At 50.0% G+C, this 19174-nt stretch overlaps 1 protein-coding gene across 1 annotated transcript in view; it reads left to right on the top strand.

Moving 5' to 3' along the window:
• Positions 1–18459, top strand: part of LOC130121223 (NALCN channel auxiliary factor 1) — a 128384-nt gene extending 109925 nt beyond the window's left edge. The window contains exons 2-3 of the mRNA XM_056290103.1: positions 14922–15093; positions 18158–18459. Of these exons, the coding sequence (XP_056146078.1) occupies positions 14922–15093; positions 18158–18459 (474 nt within the window). The remainder of the gene's footprint in view (positions 1–14921; positions 15094–18157) is intronic.
• Positions 18460–19174: the final 715 nt, after the last annotated feature.

The raw sequence follows: 19174 nt of genomic DNA, 5'->3' as shown, positions 1-19174 counted from the left end.
ACCTTTACGTGAGCTTTTAATTAAAAGATGGGCCCTTTCCCCTCCCTTCTCTGTGGCTTTGAAGAGCGCCACCTTTGATTCCCACCCCCCCCCTCCCAAACGCAGCGATAAACTAGCGACGGCCTTTGAAGATGGCCGTCTTCTTCTTCTTCTTCTTCTTCTCTGACTTTATTTGTTGCTTCTGGGCTCTCGCCAGATAAACACGGACGTACTCGTTTGCTTTTTCCCGAAATGGCGAGGGGCCAAGCGTCAGGAAATGTACCAGAGGAATGGTTGTGTGTGTGCGTGTGTGTGTATGTGTCTGTGTGTGCGTGTGTGTGTATGTGTGTGTGTGTGCGAGACCTGCCTGCGTGGGCATGTTGAAGAGCCCAGCTGTGTCCACAGCTGCTGTAACTAAATGACGCGTTTAACTCTATAGATGCTCCAAAGGTCAGTAATAATCAATAATCAATAATCAATAACCAGCATTTTTGCCATGTCTGGTTTTACTTCTTCGTTAAGCACTTTGTAAAATTGTTTTAGAATGTAAATAAAGTTATCATTTATATAGCACTTTTCACTTCACTTCCGGTATGGGAAGACGGCGGCGCGACCTCGCCTTTGCGGGGTCCTCGCCCATTGCCGTCCATGTAGCGTCTTTGTCGGCGTCTAAGTTTGTCTTCGTGTGAAGTTTTTTTTTTTTTTCCCCCGTCGATTTTTTTCGTTTGTTGGCTGGGAGAGATGGCGTCTGCCCGGAGCTGTAAGGCCCTGCCCCGGAGCTGTACCCGAGAGGGGTGCACCGAGGGTACAGCTGAACAGGGGGGCTGCCCTCCCTCCAGCGCTCACTGTGAGACCCTTTCTCAGGGGGGAATATGAGATTGTGTGTGACCTCCCAGCCCAGCTGAGGGTTTTCCAGTCAGGTTGTCCTGGACTCCAACTCCCAGACAGAGGCAGACAGACCTGTACTGTACAGCATCGCGCGCGCGCGCACACACACACACACACACACACACACACACACACACACACACACACACACGCGCCCTCTTTTTATTTACGCCTTTTTGAACAACAACAACAAACAAACAATACAGAAGAGGAGCTAGGAGGCCCAGTTTGACCATGGTCTTGATTTTTAATGATCCCCCTATAAGAGGCTCCGAGGGGCCTGACGGAGCTACATGTCAGACTGGCTGGGTCAGAGCTGCCCGTGGGAGGAAAACACCACGATAATGAGCCAGAAACCACTGTAGGTCATTAATACTGTTAGGCAGCTGCTGACATTACTGCCTCTGTCTCTCTGTCTCTCTGCCTCTGTCTCTCTGTCTCTCTGCCTCTGTCTCTCTGTCTCTGTCTCTCTGTCTCTGTCTCTCTGCCTCTGTCTCTCTGTCCCTGCCTCTGTCTCTCTGTCTCTGTCTCTCTGCCTCTGTCTCTCTGTCTCTGCCTCTGTCTCTCTGTCTCTGCCTCTGCCTCTGTCTCTCTCTCTCTGCCTCTGTCTCTGTCTCTGCCTCTCTGTCTCTCTGTCTCTGCCTCTGTCTCTCTGTCTCTCTGTCTCTGTCTCTCTGCCTCTGTCTCTCTGTCTCTCTGCCTCTCTGTCTCTGTCTCTGCCTCTCTGTCTCTCTGCCTCTGTCTCTCTGTCTCTCTCTCTCTGCCTCTGTCTCTCTGTCTCTCTGCCTCTGTCTCTCTGTCTCTGTCTCTCTGTCTCTCTCTCTCTGCCTCTGTCTCTCTGTCTCTGCCTCTGTCTCTCTGTCTCTGCCTCTGTCTCTCTGCCTCTGTCTCTCTGTCTCTCTGCCTCTCTGTCTCTCTGCCTCTCTCTCTCTGCCTCTGTCTCTGTCTCTGCCTCTGCCTCTGTCTCTGCCTCTGTCTCTCTGCCTCTGTCTCTGCCTCTGTCTCTGTCTCTGCCTCTGCCTCTGTCTCTCTGTCTCTGCCTCTGTCTCTCTGTCTGTCCGTCTGTCTCTCTCTCACATTCTCCCTTTCTGTGTGCAGTATGTGGCTGCACTCCTGTTCACCTGTAAATGAAACGGAATGAAAACAAGCAAGCAGGACAGAAAATAAGGGAAAGATAGCGGGGTTTATGTCTAAAGGGGTGTGTGTGTGTGTGTGTGTGTGTGTGTGTGTGTGTGTGTATGTGTATGTGTATGTGTGTGTGTGTGTGTGTGTGTGTGTGTGTGTGTGTGTGTGTGTGTGTGTGTGTGTGTGTGCATCTGTTACGTCTTTGCTGGCAACCTTGCACCAGCCCACCTTCCTGGCCATTTTTCATCCAACTGTGCTGCAGTGCAAACTGCAGAGGGAGACAAGTGGAGGTGGGGTTTTGGTGGGGTGGGGTGGGGGTGGGGGTGGGGGTGGGTTACAAGGTGCAACAACAGCATGGGAGAACCGAGAAAAGGGGATTTTTTTTGTTTTTTGTCGGTTTTGATATACTCTATTGATCTGCGTAGGGAAATGACGCCTTGCATTTAACCCATCCTAGCTGTGTAGCTAGCAGCAGCGGGCAGCCGCCGTGCAGCACCCGGGGGCAAACTCCAGTTGGTCTTGCCATGCCTTGCTCAGCGGCACAGACAGGAGTATTAACCCTAACATGCATGCCTTTTTTGATGGTGGGGGAAACCGGAGCACCCCGGAGAAAACCCACCGCAGACACGGGGAGGACATGCAAACGCCACACAGAGGACGACCTGGGAGGACCCCCGAGGTTGGACAACCCCGGGATTCGATCCCAGAACCTTCTTGCTGTGAGGCGACGGCGCTAACCACCGCGCCGCCCATGGTATTACACAATTTCGCAATGGCATTACATCCATCCATCCATTATCCGAACCGCTTATCCTGCTCTCAGGGTCGCGGGATGCTGGAGCCTATCCCAGCAGTCATTGGGTGGCAGGCGGGGAGACACCCTGGACAGGCCGCCAGGCCATCACACAGGCCCCCTTCCCAGCCCCCCCACCCCACACACACACACGTTCATACCTAGGAAGAATTTAGTATGGCTTATTCACCTGACCTACATGTCTTTGGCCCGTGGGAGGAAACCAGAACACTCGGAGGAAACCCACGCAGACACGGGGAGAACATGCAAACTCCACACACAGGACGACCCCCAAGGTTGGACTACCCCGGGGCTCGAACCCAGAACCTTCTGCTGTGAGGCGACCACGCGAACCACCGCGCCGCCCATGGTATTACATGTGTGTGTTTATGGCCACCGGTGGATTGCTCTTGGGTCTCTGCAAGGATTCGTCACATCATGACGCACGTTTGCAGGGAAAGGACGGTACACGGGACGGACGGGGACGCACAAACACGCTTACACACACGTGCACGCACACGCAAACAGAGGGGGGTCAGGCCGAAGGCAACACTGATAGTTTTCTAATGGCCGACCTCCGAGCTGGAAGCCCAGTTTATCAGAGGCCCGGTGGCGCTAACAGCAGGCTGCATGACTGAGGCCCTTATTGATTCATCACTCTCGCTCACAGTCGGCTCATCTCGCTGATAATTATCTCTGTCAAATTAATTATCGGTCCGAGCGTCGGCGCGACATTACCGATGAATTACATCCAGATCACCTTGATTAATCAAACCCAAGTTTTAGGGAAAACGTTTTCTCAAACGAGGACGCCTCCACGGCAGAAAGGGGTTCTTCTCTCTCCTCCCTCTCCGTCCCCACGTTCTCCACACATCCTCCGCCCTCGCTCGCCGCCCCTCTGTCTCATCTTCTTCGAGTCTCTCTCTCTCTCCGCTTCTCCCTCCATCTCTTTGCAAGAGGACTTTTCCCCCTCTTCTCTTATCTTGTCAGTCTCCGGGCGAGTCTGTCCGCCTATTGATCCCCGCGGTGCAGGGAGCGGGCGGTGCAGGGAGCGGGCGGTGCAGGGAGCGGGCGGTGCAGCCGACTGACGGTAAACTACTACGCTGCCGAAAAACGGCAGAGGTACATCTGTGTTGTGTGTGTGTGTGTGTCTGTGTGTGTGTGTGTAAATAGGAGCTGGGATAACTGCATTGAGTGATCCAGCTAGGACTAACTTAGCATCCTGATGGGACGGACCGTTGCGGACTGGCTGCAAATGTCTTTTTGGACAGTGCGAAGTACAGACCTTCACTCTCTCTCTCTCTCTCTCTCTCTCTCTCTCTCTCTCTCCGGGGCACCTCCTGTCGTCATCCATTATTCATCCCAACGCTGCCAAGACCGTATCTTGTTGTCATTCATTTTTCATGTTACTCACCGCACCGCTGCTATTTTTGCCCTTTATCGCCGCCATTACGCGCCACGTTGTCGCTCCCGCCACCAGGCGCGCGGGGAGATGTTTTAAGTGGGGGGGGGGCCCTCCGGGGGGGGGGGGGCTCCGAGCCAGTGTGGAAGAACGGGTCGAGAGGCAGAGATCCCGCGCCCCCATACACCGCACCACCCCGGGGGTGGGGGGGGGTGGTGCTCTTTTACTCACACGGGCCAGAACGGACCAGAACTGACAACGACGTCATGTCGCAGGTGACGACATCAGTCCAAGTCCAGGTCCTACGGTCAGTTAGTCAGTAAACGGTCTCCTACTTGGTCTGAGTCGAACCCCCTGAAACAACAACACAAGAATAGCCACGGCATGAACACCACGCCATTAAAACACAAGTTTAAACCTAACATGAACAGTCCCGTCAGCCATCGCGCTCGCCCAGCGCGGAGCCGCCTCCGCCGGGCGCTACGGTATGACGTCATCGTTTCGTCTGTAAGGCGCGTGTTGGAGTGGAGCGTTCACTCACTTTATCATTAGAAATGTACATCCACGAAGCCCCGCCCACTGTTCAAAATAAAGGTATGGTTTCTTCTTTTTTTTTGCATTTGTACGCCACTACTGGGGGGGGCTGCACCCTCCACTAGGGGGATCTGCAGCCCCCCCTCCCTGCGTTAATGGCCGCCACCCCCCTCCCCACCCACACACACACACACAGTCTCGGCACGACCTCCATCTTGGGACGTTTCCAGCTTGTAATAACCCGACGCAGTACAGTGCACCCTCGCTGTGTGTGTGATAGCATTAACATAGCTTTGGTTGGTCAAATGGGTGGCGCGGTGGTTAGCGCGGTCGCCTCACACCAAGGAGGTCCTGGGTTCGAGCCCCGGGGTAGTCCAACCTTGGGGGTCGTCCCGGGTCGTCCTCTGTGTGGAGTTTGCATGTTCTCCCCGTGTCTGCGTGGGTTTCCTCCCACAGTCCAAAGACATGTAGGCCAGGTGAATTGGCTGTACTACATTGTGTCTAGGTGTGAATGTGTGTGTGTGTCGGCCCTGTGATGGACTGGCGGCCTGTCCAGGGTGTCTCCCCACCATCTGCCCAATGACTGCTGGGATAGACTCCAGCATCCTCGCGACCCCAGTTGGGATAAGCGGCTTGGATAATGGATGGATGGTTAGTCAAATGAGCAGTTCTTATTCATCTTATTCTTATTCCGCTTTCGGCGTGGGAAGATGGCTGCAGAGATTCGCGTTTGTGGCGGCCTCACCCGGTCCCGTCCACGTAGTATCGTTGTCCACGTCTAAGTTTTATGTTCGTTCGATGGCTGGGAGAGCTGGCGCTGGATCGCCTGGGCGAGCGGGGCAGGCTAAGCTGCCTGCTAGCCCATGCAGACCGGCAGTTCCGATAACACCGAGAGCGGTCGGGGAACGGCCTCACCTGGCGTTGACTGTGGTGTTTTGACGTCGTCGTGGGGAGTGCGGGGAGGTGTGTCGAGGGTGTCTGGCTGGGGGAGCTGGCGCCGGATCGGCTGGGAGAGCTCGGCCTGCTTCGTCCAGTGGGCCCGGGGACCACGGCCCCTGCCTGGAGCTGCACCCGAGGAGGAAACGCCGAGGTTGGTCTGACAGGACGTGGAAGCGGGGCGGGCTAAGCTAACTGCTCGCCCATGCAGACCGGCGATTCCGACAGTCATCCTGGCTGGCGTTCGTTCCCTTGGACAGTGATTTTTTTGTTAAGTTTTGATATGTGTGTCGGTTTGGGTATTTGTGTTCTTGTAGTTTTTGGATGTGTTTTTGTCTTTGTGTTGCACTGCTATGGGCTGAGGGAAACGACAAATAAAGTGTTTCTGATTCCTGACCATCAAAAGACATGAGACGGTGTTTAGCCATTAGATGTGCTGGTTGTGTGTGTGCGTGTGTGTGTGTGTGTGTGTGTGTGAGCACAGACGAGTGTTTGCCTGTGCTCGTAAGTGTGTCAGTCAGTCAGAAGCAGCAGGTGGCTCTCCTTCCTATTCATGATGCAGAAACCAGGCCTTATGTGTTGTCATAGTCATTCAGATGCAGCATTAATGTGCTTGAATAGGCGCCACTCAGGGAGGGCTGCGAGTGCTTTTCTACCTCACCTCCGTCTCAATCAACCTTCTTCGCTTTGGCTATAGTCTGCCTGGAGCCAAGCTAGCCCCCCCCCCTTTTTTTTATTATATATTCTTTTATATTCTCCTTGGCCTGCTAGCTGGTTTGGCTAAATCTGTCTATTCATGCCACGTCTATCTGTCATGTCTTTAACGTCATTAGTTACATTACATTTTCTGTACATAACTGCCACCGGCTCAATTTCCATGCTCGGTAGTCGCCGGCGCCTCCGGCTCGACACACATTTCAGTCTTCCGATGTGTGCGGCACGCCAGGCTACACGTGTATGTTAAACAAAGCTAATCATATCTCGTCCACGGGAGAGTTGGCTCGCTCGTACGGCCCCGCTATCAGACGCCGTGATCTGTGCAAACGGGTTGTTTGCAAAGCCGAGAGCCGCTCCCCTCGCCGAGACCTGCGGTTTTGTCTTTGCTTTGTGTTCGAGCCTCACGCTTGATTACGTTCTTTGACTTTTATGATGTGTTTGGACATGCAAACAAACAAGTGTGCGTTTTTTTTTTTTGTATGTGTTTGTTTGCATGTGTGTGTGTTGTGTGTGTGTGAATCCATGCATGCAGTTGGAAATTGCTGCATGACCCTTTACCCCGAGCTTGTGGTGGAACTCCCAGGGGGCAGCGCTGCGGTTTCTCCACAGTGCACTGTGGGAAATGAGGTGACGGTTTACACGCCGGCTCCTGCTGTAGAGTACCCTCCATTTGACCCTTCACCTCTCAGCCTGGCTGAGAGGCACGGCTACAAAGGCCCGCTCATCTTGCTGCACACCGTGCGGAGGATACGGCACAGTACTGCGGATATTGTCTGCTGGCAGTACCGTACACCGCCAGCAGAGAAACCAGCCGCATCCTCTGCTGGCAGCGTACAGTACTGAGCTACGGCGGGTATGAAGTCCAGCACGAGGGCCGGGTTCCCCCTAAAGGAGTCCCGCGTTCATCTCTGCCTTCTCTAATTGTGATGTCACCCCACCCCCCCCACCCCACCCCACCCCACCCGTCTCGCAAAAATTCTGCGGTATGGTAATACCAGACAATTGTGCGGGAGACATGTTCTAGTGCGGCATTAAAGCCGGGGATCATTTGAATAAAGACAGCAGAAAAGCGGATAAAGGAGGGCAGGGTAGCTTACACGCAGCCGAGCAGCAAATGGCCGTGTTACTGTCATACTCATTAAGGCGCGTGGCCTGGCTGTGTCTCGTGTGTGGCGGCGGAGGCTGCCGTGTCTGTGCCGGCGTGTGCGTGCACGCCGAGGTGAAAATGAGTCGAGGGCTGCAGCAATCTGGTGTAAAACTACCAGCTCCCCCGGCCTCTGTCAACAATTTAACAAAAACAAAACAAACAAAAAAAACACACAAGTCCAGATAAAGCATTTAGGACGAGGCACTGACAAGGCAGGGCCATCAGGGGCCACTTAGAGCCAATACCGCAGGGCAGGGAAAGGTCTCCCATCAATTATGAGCTTATTAGCCTAATCGCGGTGGAATAATGCGAGCCGCGAAGGCAGCTAAGCTAACTCGGCAGATAACCAGCCATACAGTAGGCAAGCAAGCTACAGCGGCCGAGGGAGCGGCGGCGGCACAGATGAGAGACAAAGAAGAGGATGGGGGGGTGGGGGGTGGGGGGACAAACTGGAAAGAGAGATGTGACAGGAAGTGAAAGGCAGCAGATATATATGGGAGAGCAAAGGGAGCGCGAGTGTGGCGGCTGACTTCTAACTTACTGCATTGGTGACTGAGGAGGAGGAGGCAGCGTTTTACTGTCTCTCCCCAAGGGGGTTGAGAGAGCATAGCAGAAGGTTGTTGGAAGAAAAATAGAGAGAGAGTCCATCCTATCGCTACCTCGTCAATCTCTCTCTCTCTCTTCCGTTCTCTGAGGCCTGGCTTGACAGCGGTGTGATAAATCACCAGTCAGGGGCGTACGGGAGACTGATGACCAGGGGTGCTGTGGTCTCTCGAGCAGCAGGAGTCTCCGTTAACTAGGACAAAAGAGGAGCGAGAGGACACGAGTACGCAGCCGAGCGCGGAACAGCGCTTGCAGGTTTCGACATCCCATCTCGTCAAGACTCTGGGCAGATGTTGCCGAGACTGACGGGTTCAGAGGTCACGCCGACCTTCTGTGACTCATGGGCCGAACTGAACCGACCTCCCGGGCCCCCTTTAGGTTCTTACTGCCACAGGTGGCGAACGATGACGTAAATAGATGCACCCGCGACCTCGTTTCCATGACGAAAACGAAATGGTAACTGAATGAAAAAATTCCCCTCTGAGCTGAATCGGGCCCCGAACACAATAAGGAGCAATAATTGAACTGAATATTTTTAATCAACCCAGTGAGCCAGTGCGTACTTTACTACATTATTATGTTATTCTCTGCTAAAGAGACGAATTAAATTTGAAATTCACCTCCATGTGGCGGTCTATTCCGTTGCCTACCAACACGGGGATCGCTGGTTCGAATCCCCGTGTTACCTCCGGCTTGGTCGGGCATCTCTAAAAACACATTTGTCCGTGTCTGCAGGTGGGAAGCTGGATGTGGGCATGTGTCCTGGTCGCTGCACTGGCACCTCTCCTCTGGTCGGTTGCGGGGGGGGGCTGTTCGCGGGGGGACGAGGAACTGGAGGGAAGTCTGATCCTCCCTTGTGCTACGTCCCCCCCCCCCCCCGGCAAAACTCTTCACTGTCAGGTGAAAAGAAGCGGCTGGCGACTCCACATGTATGGGAGGAGGCATGTGGTAGTCTGCAGCCCTCCCCGGATCGGCAGAGGTTGTGGAGCAGCAAACCAGGACGGCTCGGAAAATAAGATAACTGGCCAAGTACAACTGGGGAGAAAAGGGTGGGGGGGGGGTTAACTTCATGTGTAAATGAGAATGAACAAAAATGATGAGAATCTATAATTTCACACACTTTATTATCACAGCTGAGTCATGAGTTGGTTATTGTCATTTAGGCCGTGGAAAAAGGTCACCGAAGGTCGCGTTCTCTCTGTATTGAAACATACGTCTGTGTTGCTGGACGCAGATCTGAAACTGTTGTATTCGCAGAACTTAATTGATACCTCTTTTCAGACAATATTGATAAAACGGGGAGGCAAAAGGGTGCGCGGCATGTCAGAGGCCCTTTCTCAGGCTCGGAATCAAAGCTAAAAGGTTTAGCTGGCCTTTAGGTGGCGTTTAAAGATAATCTCTTTAGTTGTGATGCTATTGATTATCCAGCCAGATTATTGATCCATGTCTAAACCTCTGGGGACGGGGGCAGGATAAGCTCTGAATTTGATAAAGTAATACGAGAGTTTGCCGAGCAGCGGAGAAGGCTGAAAAATACCCCAAAAATATGCCCGTCGACATGCTCGACATGCTGTCATTGTCGATGTAATATGAGACATGGCTGGGTGAGAAAAATCCCTACCCTTTGTCTCCAGTTTGTCTTTGTCTCTCACTGCTGTCAGTTATAGGCTGAACTGCTGTCCAAGCATCAGATCTGGAGGACATGAAATGGAAATGAAGATGTGTTATACAAGATCAACGCACCCGGCAACGGCACAAACACTCTCACGGGAACGCACAAAAAAACCCCCCTCACATTCACCCACACACATGCTTGCTGTGGTTTGATAATCTAGAAATATTAGCCTGATGTGCACAGGATGTGATATTAAGACTGGTCACGTGACCAAATTTAGTTACTGTGACATTCACACTGCGATAGCAGCACAGAGAGAAGGGCAATCTCTGTGTGCATATGTTAGTTTGTATATGTGTGTGTGTGTGTGTGTGTGTGTGTGTGTGTGTGTGTGTGTGTGTGTGTGTGTGTGTGTGTGTGTGTGTGTGCGTGTGCGTGTGTGTGTTGTTCTGTCCCTTCCTCAGGAACCAACCTTATCTTCCATCGGAAATGTAATTACTAGCACATGGCAATTTATCTGGGTTTTAATGTGTATGTGCACGCGTGTGTGCATGTGTGTGTTTGTATGTTCAGTCATGTTTGCACACATGCTAACCTGTGTGTCACAGACAGATAACATGGCCCAGCTTCTCTGGTTATTTGAATGCCTTTTTTTTTTTTTTAGATCAAATCCCTAAACTTAAACTTTTATATTTGACCATAATATCACAGCGGTCCTAGTCCAGCTGGCAATAAGTACAATGACTTTTGTAAAAGTCGCTGGACCTAATGTCTGTTGTGGTGCCTACCCAGGTGTAAGGCAAGATGTGACAGGCAATATTTTTTAAATCAAGATTAATATAAATAATTAAAGATTTTTTTTTAGCTAAATGAATTTAATGTAAAAGTATGCCATGCACCACTGAGCAATCTATGTTTACTATCAACGCTAACAAAACAAACTTACAAAATGTACAAAAAATACCAAAGCATAAATTTCAAGGTAATTTTTACAGATAAACGCAAACAACACACTAAAATACACATCACAGCAAGCAAAACATGAAAGCCTTGCATGTTAAAATTAGACAAGGTAATAAAACGGAACAATTAGAATTAGAAAATATTATAATTTAGAAAATTTAGTTTGAGAGGTAGCTATAACGGTGTGTAATCAGCATATAATTTAAAGGAAATCTCAGTGATATGACCAAACTGACCAAATGGATTTACATGTAAATCAGAACTGCAGTGGGCCTAAAAATGAACCCTGGGTAATGTCCCAACAGGTTACAGATTCTGAGGAGGAAGAGGAGTTTTCCATTGTAAAATAGAAGGCTGTATTTGAGATGCAAGATGTATTCAAATAACCAATTTAGAAATCCAATCTCAACACCAACCAAAACTTCTGAACTGGTCAGCTAAAACTGTACAGTTTATAGTGTAAAAGATGGTACTAACATCTAAAATAATTGATCAAGGTGAACCTTGATCGACGTTTTAATTTGCATGATTGGTTATTTTAAAGATGCAGTCTCCGTGTTAATCATTGCTCAAAAACCAGGCTGTAGTTTCTTAAAAAAAATTTTTTTTTTGTAGACTCATACAAGCTAATTGTGCTGAAACAGCTTCATCTAAAATCTTGGGACTAAAATGTGAGTTTGGAGATTTGCATGTAGCACCTGGGATATAAGACCTGGGGTAATTTTTTAAGAATAAACAGACAGACACTAGCTATATCCCTGATTACTCTGATTTTAAGCATATGTCATTTTTCTGAAAATTTGATTTTGCAACATATCGCAGTGCTCTTAGTATATGTCACAATATACTGAATCACGACACATGTATCATGATGCGAATCGCACAACATAGTTCTTACTAATACACAGCCCCACTGCTCATCTACATGCTGGTTAGCTGGGAAACACTCCACTCTGAAGCAGATCACTAACTAGCTAATCTCTACCGTCCCCTATACAGTCAGTGACGCTTCACCACAACAACAAAAAAATTCTGTCTCGTCAGCATGTCCCACAGCAGTGCTGTATAATGGGAACGGAATATGTTCCCAATTTTGGTGCAGCCCGCTAAAGGTCTCTTAAGACTGGTTTACAAAGACCCAAGGATGAGTAAAATGGGTGTCTTCACACCATCTGAAGGCCTGGGTGCCTCAGTGTCATAATTTGAAATGCACATGTGGCCTTGGGGAACATGGTTCATTTATAAAGTGTCTGATAGGCTTGAGTCATAGTGGAGCTGACGGTACATTCTACTACTATTACTACTTTCAGCTGCTCCAATTAGGGGTCGACACAGCGGATCATCCATTTCCATCTCTTCCTGTCTTCTGCATCTTCCTCTGTCACACCAGCCACCTGCATGTCTTCCCTCACCACATCCATAAACCTTGGCATGGCTCAGGATGTAGAGCGGGTCGTCCAGTAATCAGAAGGCCGCTGGTTCCTGCAGAGAGCATGCTGAAGTGTCCTTGAGCAAGACACTGAACCCCTAACTGCTCCTGATGAGCAGGTTGGCACCTTGCACGGCAGCCTCCTCCATCAGTGTGTGAATGCGTGTGTGAATGGGTGAATGTGAGGCATACACTGTAAAAGCGCTCTGAGTGGTCGGTAGACTAGAAAAGCTCCATATAAAATGCAGTCCATTTACCATTTACGGGGGGGGGGGGGCAACAAGAAACCAAATTGGCAATTACTAGATTTGAAAGCCTAACTTTTACACCAAGATGTACACTACATTAAGGTTGGCAAGTGAAAATGTTAACGTGGAGTTCTGCACAGCCACTTAAATTACAGTCAGTACACAATTCTCTATCAAAGCAGAACAAACTATTTCAGGGTGTAGTGGGGTTTGGGATGTATTCATTACTCCCATCATATTCCTTGATCATACCATGTTGTACTGAAGTAACATTTCGGAGCAGTCAGGGTAATAATAACCTCTTGCGATGATTAAAAAAAAACTTGTGTGTTTTGCAGCTCTTGGATATGTATTTACTCGTTTCATGCTGGCACTATTTGTCTCTCCATCCTTTACATCACTGATGACACACACAGTGTAACGCAGAACAATAACCCGACTGTAAAGCGGTGGGTCTTCGCTTCCCGCCCAGGAACTTTTCTGTAGCTGAACTGGTAGTTTCTAAATGGTTTGGTCTGTTTCGGGCCTGTGATACTGGTAGTTTCACCCTCCCGTGTCATGTGTCGGTTGGCCCTAGTGTGTTTCAACATTCCCAAACGGACGGACCAACGGGAATTAACGGGAACTACATCCAAACCGGATATGGGAGCTGCGGTGTCATCCCAAGTGAAGAGCAGTTGCGGTTCCCCCCCTCTCTCTCTTTTAAACAGTCGCTTGTCACAAAAATTTCTTCTGATATAATTAGATGATAAGAATTTCATGCCAGCACCCAAAGTGACGGAGGTAATAAATTCAGTCTGACAGTTCCCCTGCTGTGTTCAAGCATTTCATTTATGTCTTCTTTTTTTTGTGTCATTTGACGGAAGCTCCAAATTAGCCGTTTGATACCTTATATGAAGTCCACAGTAACACTGAATCACACGCACACGCACACGCTGTAGTGGTGACATGGCGTGTGATTGGGCGTGCTGTAAGCATAGCGGTTAGCCGGCGGTGGGCACCGACTTGACTAGCGCTCCCTGCAGTTTATCCTCGGGAAACGAGCAGCTAATTAGGAGACTTGCTAAAAGGCTAAACACGCTAGGCACCACGCTAACAGAGCGGCCAGCTTATCAAGGAGGAGGTGGAAAATGAGGCGCTAAGTGGGCAGCATCGTTTGGCCTCACTTGTACAAGGGTTTGTTAAATCTATGAAGACACTTCAAATACAAAACAACCACATTTAACTGAGGCACATGCTTTGGTCCTTGTCGGCCCTGTGTGATGGCCTTGCAGCCTGTCGAGGGTTTCTTCCCGCCCGCCGCCCAATGACTGCTGGGATAGGCTCCAGCATCCCGGCAACCCTGAGAGCAGGATAAGCAGCTCGGATAATGGATGGACGGACATGCTTTGGTCCTCTGCTAACCGCCACAGGAGCATCAGTATCACTGTTTTGGGGGATTCCCCCCCCCCCCAAATTGTACTTGGCCAATTACCCCACTCTTCCGAGCTGTCCCGGTCGCTGCTCCACCCCCTCTCTGCCGATCCGGGGAGGGCTGCAGACTACCACATGCCTCCTCCGATACATGTGGAGTTGCCAGCTGCTTCTTTTCACCTGACAGTGAGGGGTTTCACCGGGGGGACGTCGAACAGGCACCCCGACCAACCAGAGGAGGCGCTAGTGCAGTAACCAGGACACATACCCACATCCGGCTTCCCACCCGCAGACACGGCTAATTGTGTCTGTAGGGACTCCCGACCAAGCCGGAGGTAACATGGGGATTCAAACTGGCGATCCCTGTGTTGGTAGACAACGGAGTAGACTGCTACGCTACCCGGACGCCCCCATCAGTATCACTTTTGATACCGACAGTATTTGATTAAGCAGAATTGTACAACTTCCACATCAATCGCTCTTATGTTAAGTATTGAAAAAAATATCCTTGTTGTTAAGCCTTAAAACATGAAACAAGTCCCAAGTTGGGGGTTCTCCTTCCCCTACTTTTGGGTTGTGATGATTATTCATGAACTACACTAATTCGCACTGCACACAGGCTTTCTCAGCTTGCCTGTTGTGTGCCATTATGGTGAAATTGATTGGCTATTACAGGACTTCCTGTGTACATACAGAAGAACAGGAAGTGCCGTATCCCTTTCGACAACACGGCAGCCGCCAGCTACTAAAACACAGCATGCACGGCGGACACATGTACTCCGCTATTCCGGTGAGGTGGTGCGGCAAGATCTGTTTACTCGGACAAAATCATGACCTCCCAGCGGTGACCACATCCATTGGGCAGTGGATACCAGGAAGTCTGATCAATCTCGGCGAATCAATAACAGTAGAGGTCATAGATGATGAGTGCTTGCGACCGCGTGCGCAATGCCGCATTCAGGTGCATGAGTGTGTGCACCTCCCAGTGTGTATGTGTGTGTGTGTGTGTGTGTGTGTGTATTATCTGTGCGTGTCATCAACTGTAACCTTCTCTAACTCATCAATATATGCTCACTCTGCTCTCTTCCTCTACCCCCCCCCCACTTTATCTCACTGTCTCTCGCCCTAGATGGTGTATAAGCCCTGGCTGTGTTCTCAGTACTTCCAGACCACCCAGATGCACTGCACTAAGCGGATCCCCTGTGGCCAGTACTGTCTGGAGGTGCAGCAGCGGTGCCCCTTCATTCTGCCCGACAATGACGATCTCATACACGGAGGCAGCCCCAGTTTTATATGCACAGGTACAGTTTCCATCCCACGAGCCGAGCAGTGAACAGAGAGGCAGAGGGAAGGGTTGGCTGTTGATCGACACGTAGGATTTTTGACCTCTGACCTTTCAGCTTTGGCACGATCGCTGTACCTGGTTGGGTGCCGCGCTCCACTGAGACACTCCTAATGACAGGAATACACATCTCTCTGTTCGTGATCATTTTGTCTTGGTGTTTCAAGCACAATAAACGTGTGGCGTGAAATATTTACAGCGCCAACTAGCAGTTACATAAGGGAGCGCCGTTTCTGGAAGGAGCGTGCATACATAGTGGAAGATACTGTGCCAGTCTGCAGGCCTGCAGTGTGATTAAATGCAGCCCTTACCCTCCCTAATATCTTTCGGTCTCCTTCTCTCTCACTCTCTCACACACGCACACACACTTTAGATATTCTCACATGTTGACGTCGCCCTCTGGTGGTCATGTTGAAGAAGCGTCGTCTTGTAATTAAGGGAAACGGGCAGAAGAAACTGGCAAATTCTACGCCCCCCCCTCCCCCCCTCCTTGGTCAAGTTTAGTGTTTTGGAAATAATTGATCTAATAAGCAAGAGCAAGAGTATTTGTCGCGACGTCGAGATTTGACCCGAGTGCCCCGCACGCCAAACTGTGTTTGGCTTTACGAGGTGTTTGTCGGGTGTGTGTGTGTGTGTGTGTGTGTGTGTGTGTGCGTGTGTCACGGCGGAAGTGAGTGGGAATGTGCTGTGCACATTACGTAACTTAGCTGTCATCTTTGGTCTGCTCCCCAAATACGAGGTCACTAACGGATCACAACAAAAAGAGGAGCAGAGGACGAGAGAGAGAGAGAGAGAGAGAGGAGAGGGATAAAATGAGTGAGTGCTGTGCAGACGGTAAATATTATAACTGGCCAAGTGTTTGGATGACTGAGGGAGCGATGACAAACACAACCTACTACACCACTTGTGTTTACTGCTGTGTGTGTGTGTGTGGGGGGGGGGTGTTCAGCTATATTTGGAGGACCAACTGGAGCACATTTTTGCAAAGTGAGGACTTCTATGCAAAGTAAGAACCAGCCCTCACTTCTTCAAGGGTTTGTTTTAGGGTTACGACTTGGATTAAGGGTTCAAGGAGAATTACGGGGTGGTACGGTGGTTGGCGCGGTCGCCTCACAGCAAGAAGGTCCTGGGTTCGAGCCCCAGGGTAGTCCAACTTTGGGGGTCGTCCCGGGTCGTCCTCTGTGTGGAGTTTGCATGTTCTCCCCGTGTCTGCGTGGGTTTCCTCCGGGGGCTCTGGTTTCCTCCCACAGTCCAAAGACATGTAGGTCAGGTGGATCGGCCGTACTAAATTGCCCCTAGGTATGAATGTGTGTGTGCGTGTGTGTGCATGAGTGTGTGTGTATGTATGTCGGCCCTGTGTGATGGCCTGGCGGCCTGTCCAGGGTGTCTCCCTGCCTGCCGCCCAAAGGCTGCTGGGATAGGCTCCAGCATCCCCGCGACCCTGAGAGCAGGAAAAGCAGTTTGGATAATGGATGGATAATTAGGATTTCATACAACCCGTGTCTTATTTTCGTAGTTACTTCTACTGTGCACATTGATAATAATACGATTTTACTTACCGGCTTTATTTTGGAGATTTTGGACCTCGGACCACTGCTGAACGCAGCTTTACAACAGCTTCTCATGGGGAAACTAAACATGAGCATTAAACGTGTCCTTTCAACAACAACAGCAGAAACCCTACTGACTCAGCTCAACCACCTACAGGATTTCTTTACATTTCCTTATTTGTTCCGTATCCGATGCGAGGGTCTAAGGACAGGATGGTGTGTTGCTGTAAAGCCCCCTGAGACAAGCTTATAATTTGGGCTATACAAATAAAATTGACTTGACTTGTATTCCCACCATCCATGACTTCTGCCTGGGTAGTTTATCACTGGTAAATGCTGCCTGTGGTAAATATAATCTGGTCATTCCTGCAACTTTAACCAGGAAGCGGCTCTGCAATGCGAGTGAGCATTGGCGATAATGTTGAGGGTAATGATTTTTAACTGGCGCCTTCATTTTCACTTCCAAATACGAGGTTTAGACAACGGTGTTACAGTAGACTTGTCGAAGCGACGTCTGACCCTCGTGTTCAGTTGCTCCATAGGAAGACATTTTAAAGCCGAGTCCAGTGAGGGTCCTGTATCCCAAACCTCTGCAATAGTCAGTGAGTAAAATGTCATAACTGAGATGCACGATAGCAGAACCTACAAAAATATGACCCCCCCCCAGAATTATCCTTTAATGTTAGAATCAGGTTTGGGTTAAGGTTAGGGTGATGGTTAAGGTGCGGCATGTAGCTCAGACGGTTAAGGTTAGGATTAGAGGTTAACGAATAAATGCGCTCAAATGAGAATCCTCGCAAGTGTAGAAATACAAACACACACACAAACTATGTGTGTGTGCGTGCGTGCATACATGCGTGTGCGTTTCATCAATGGGTCGCCATAGACGGGTGCTTGGAATGCAGACCTTGTCAGATTACTGCAGTAATTATAGGGGCTCTCTTGTCAGAGTTAAGCTGTTTACAGTCGAGCTGTGCAGAGTGCGTGCAGACTTAACCATCTTCAAAGTTCGTTCCCCACATTAGCATGCACACTGCCCCCCCCCCCCAAAAAAAAGCCACTTTGGCTTCGGATGTTCCTGCCGAGAGAGTAATTCTGCTATTTGTGTTTTCAACCCGTTAAGCCCCCACCGTTTATGACTGTTGGACGTCCTGAATATGTGCGTCTGTATTACGCGGGTTCCCAGGTTTTCCAGGTCAGACGGTGCACAGAATCTGTTGTGCAACGGTTTCCGAACACTATTAACGTTTCATAAACCTAAATCCCCGGGTAAGATTAAAATAATTTGGATGCCGGTGGGGGTTATCCCTGAAGACGTCTCCCCTGCCAAAGAGACTCTGATCTCAATGGGACTTTACCTGCACCAATAAAGCGCGAATAAAATCCCTCGTCAAACATATTTGAGATATTGTGGGGCTGCAGCGGCGTGTGTGTGTCTTTAACACAGTGTTTGTTGTACCTCTGACTCCCCAGGGCTGCTGGAGGACTATCCGTCAGGCATGGACCCCAGCGCAGAGTGCTGTGACGTGCGGTGGGACTTAAAAGCCGACAACCGTTCCCGGGGCACCCTGAAAAGAACTCACCCGCCATGCCAGCATCGTACCTCCCTCAGCTCCTCGGCAGCCTGCAGACTGTGTAACAGCCGGCTCAAACTCTGCCTGCTGGTCCTTGTCCTCCTACACACTGTCGCCAGCCTCACTGCATCCCACAATGCAACGGGACTGGGCCTCCCCGCCATCACGCCTCTGGAGGAGAGCCCCGCCAATGAAGAGTGATTGGGGGCTGCTCAGAGGGGGAGGAGGAGGAGGAGGAGGAGGGATGGGGAGGATTCCCTTGCCATGGCAACGCGGCGTGGAAAAATACAGCCGCAGCTGTGGGAACGGCTGGGAGCCGGGCTGCCTACGGACATCTTTCGACGCTTTTCTGGCAAACGGAAGACGTGGGGCTTTCTTTCTTTTCTTTTCTTTTTTTTGCCGACAAAAAAAAGAAAAGAAAAGAAAAAAAGACACTCGAGTCAATCAAAAACAAATACACAGACAGACACACAGACGGACGGACGGACAGACACAGCCGGCCAGACAAAGGGACTAAAACAATCCTTTGGGGTGGAAAACAAAAAAAGAGGACAATGCCACAGCCTTTGTTGAGTGGGAAGGATGGATTCCTCACCGCCGAGTTTCTCTCACTGCGCTTTTTTACACTGTGTTCCAGTTATATTGGTTTCTGTTGCACCGGCTGACTACTGAATAACACAATCATATTCTCTTTCTAATGTTCATCCTTTGTGTTTGTTTATGGGTCTCTCGTACAGGAAGAAAATGTTTTATCGAAATAATGTGATAACGTGTAAAAAAAAAAAACTAGCTGCGGGTTTGTATGTGTGTGTGTTGATTTGCATATCTATATTTACAGAATGAGTTTGTATGTGTGTGTGTGTGTGTGCCTGCATGTGTGTGCGTGTGTGCGTGCATGTGTGTTAGTAAGTCCCCC

Source organism: Lampris incognitus, chromosome 11, assembly GCF_029633865.1.
Source record: "Lampris incognitus isolate fLamInc1 chromosome 11, fLamInc1.hap2, whole genome shotgun sequence".
Classification (NCBI taxonomy): domain Eukaryota; kingdom Metazoa; phylum Chordata; class Actinopteri; order Lampriformes; family Lampridae; genus Lampris; species Lampris incognitus.
Note: the sequence above shows the minus strand (reverse complement) of the source record. Positions and strands in the feature narration are given on the sequence as shown.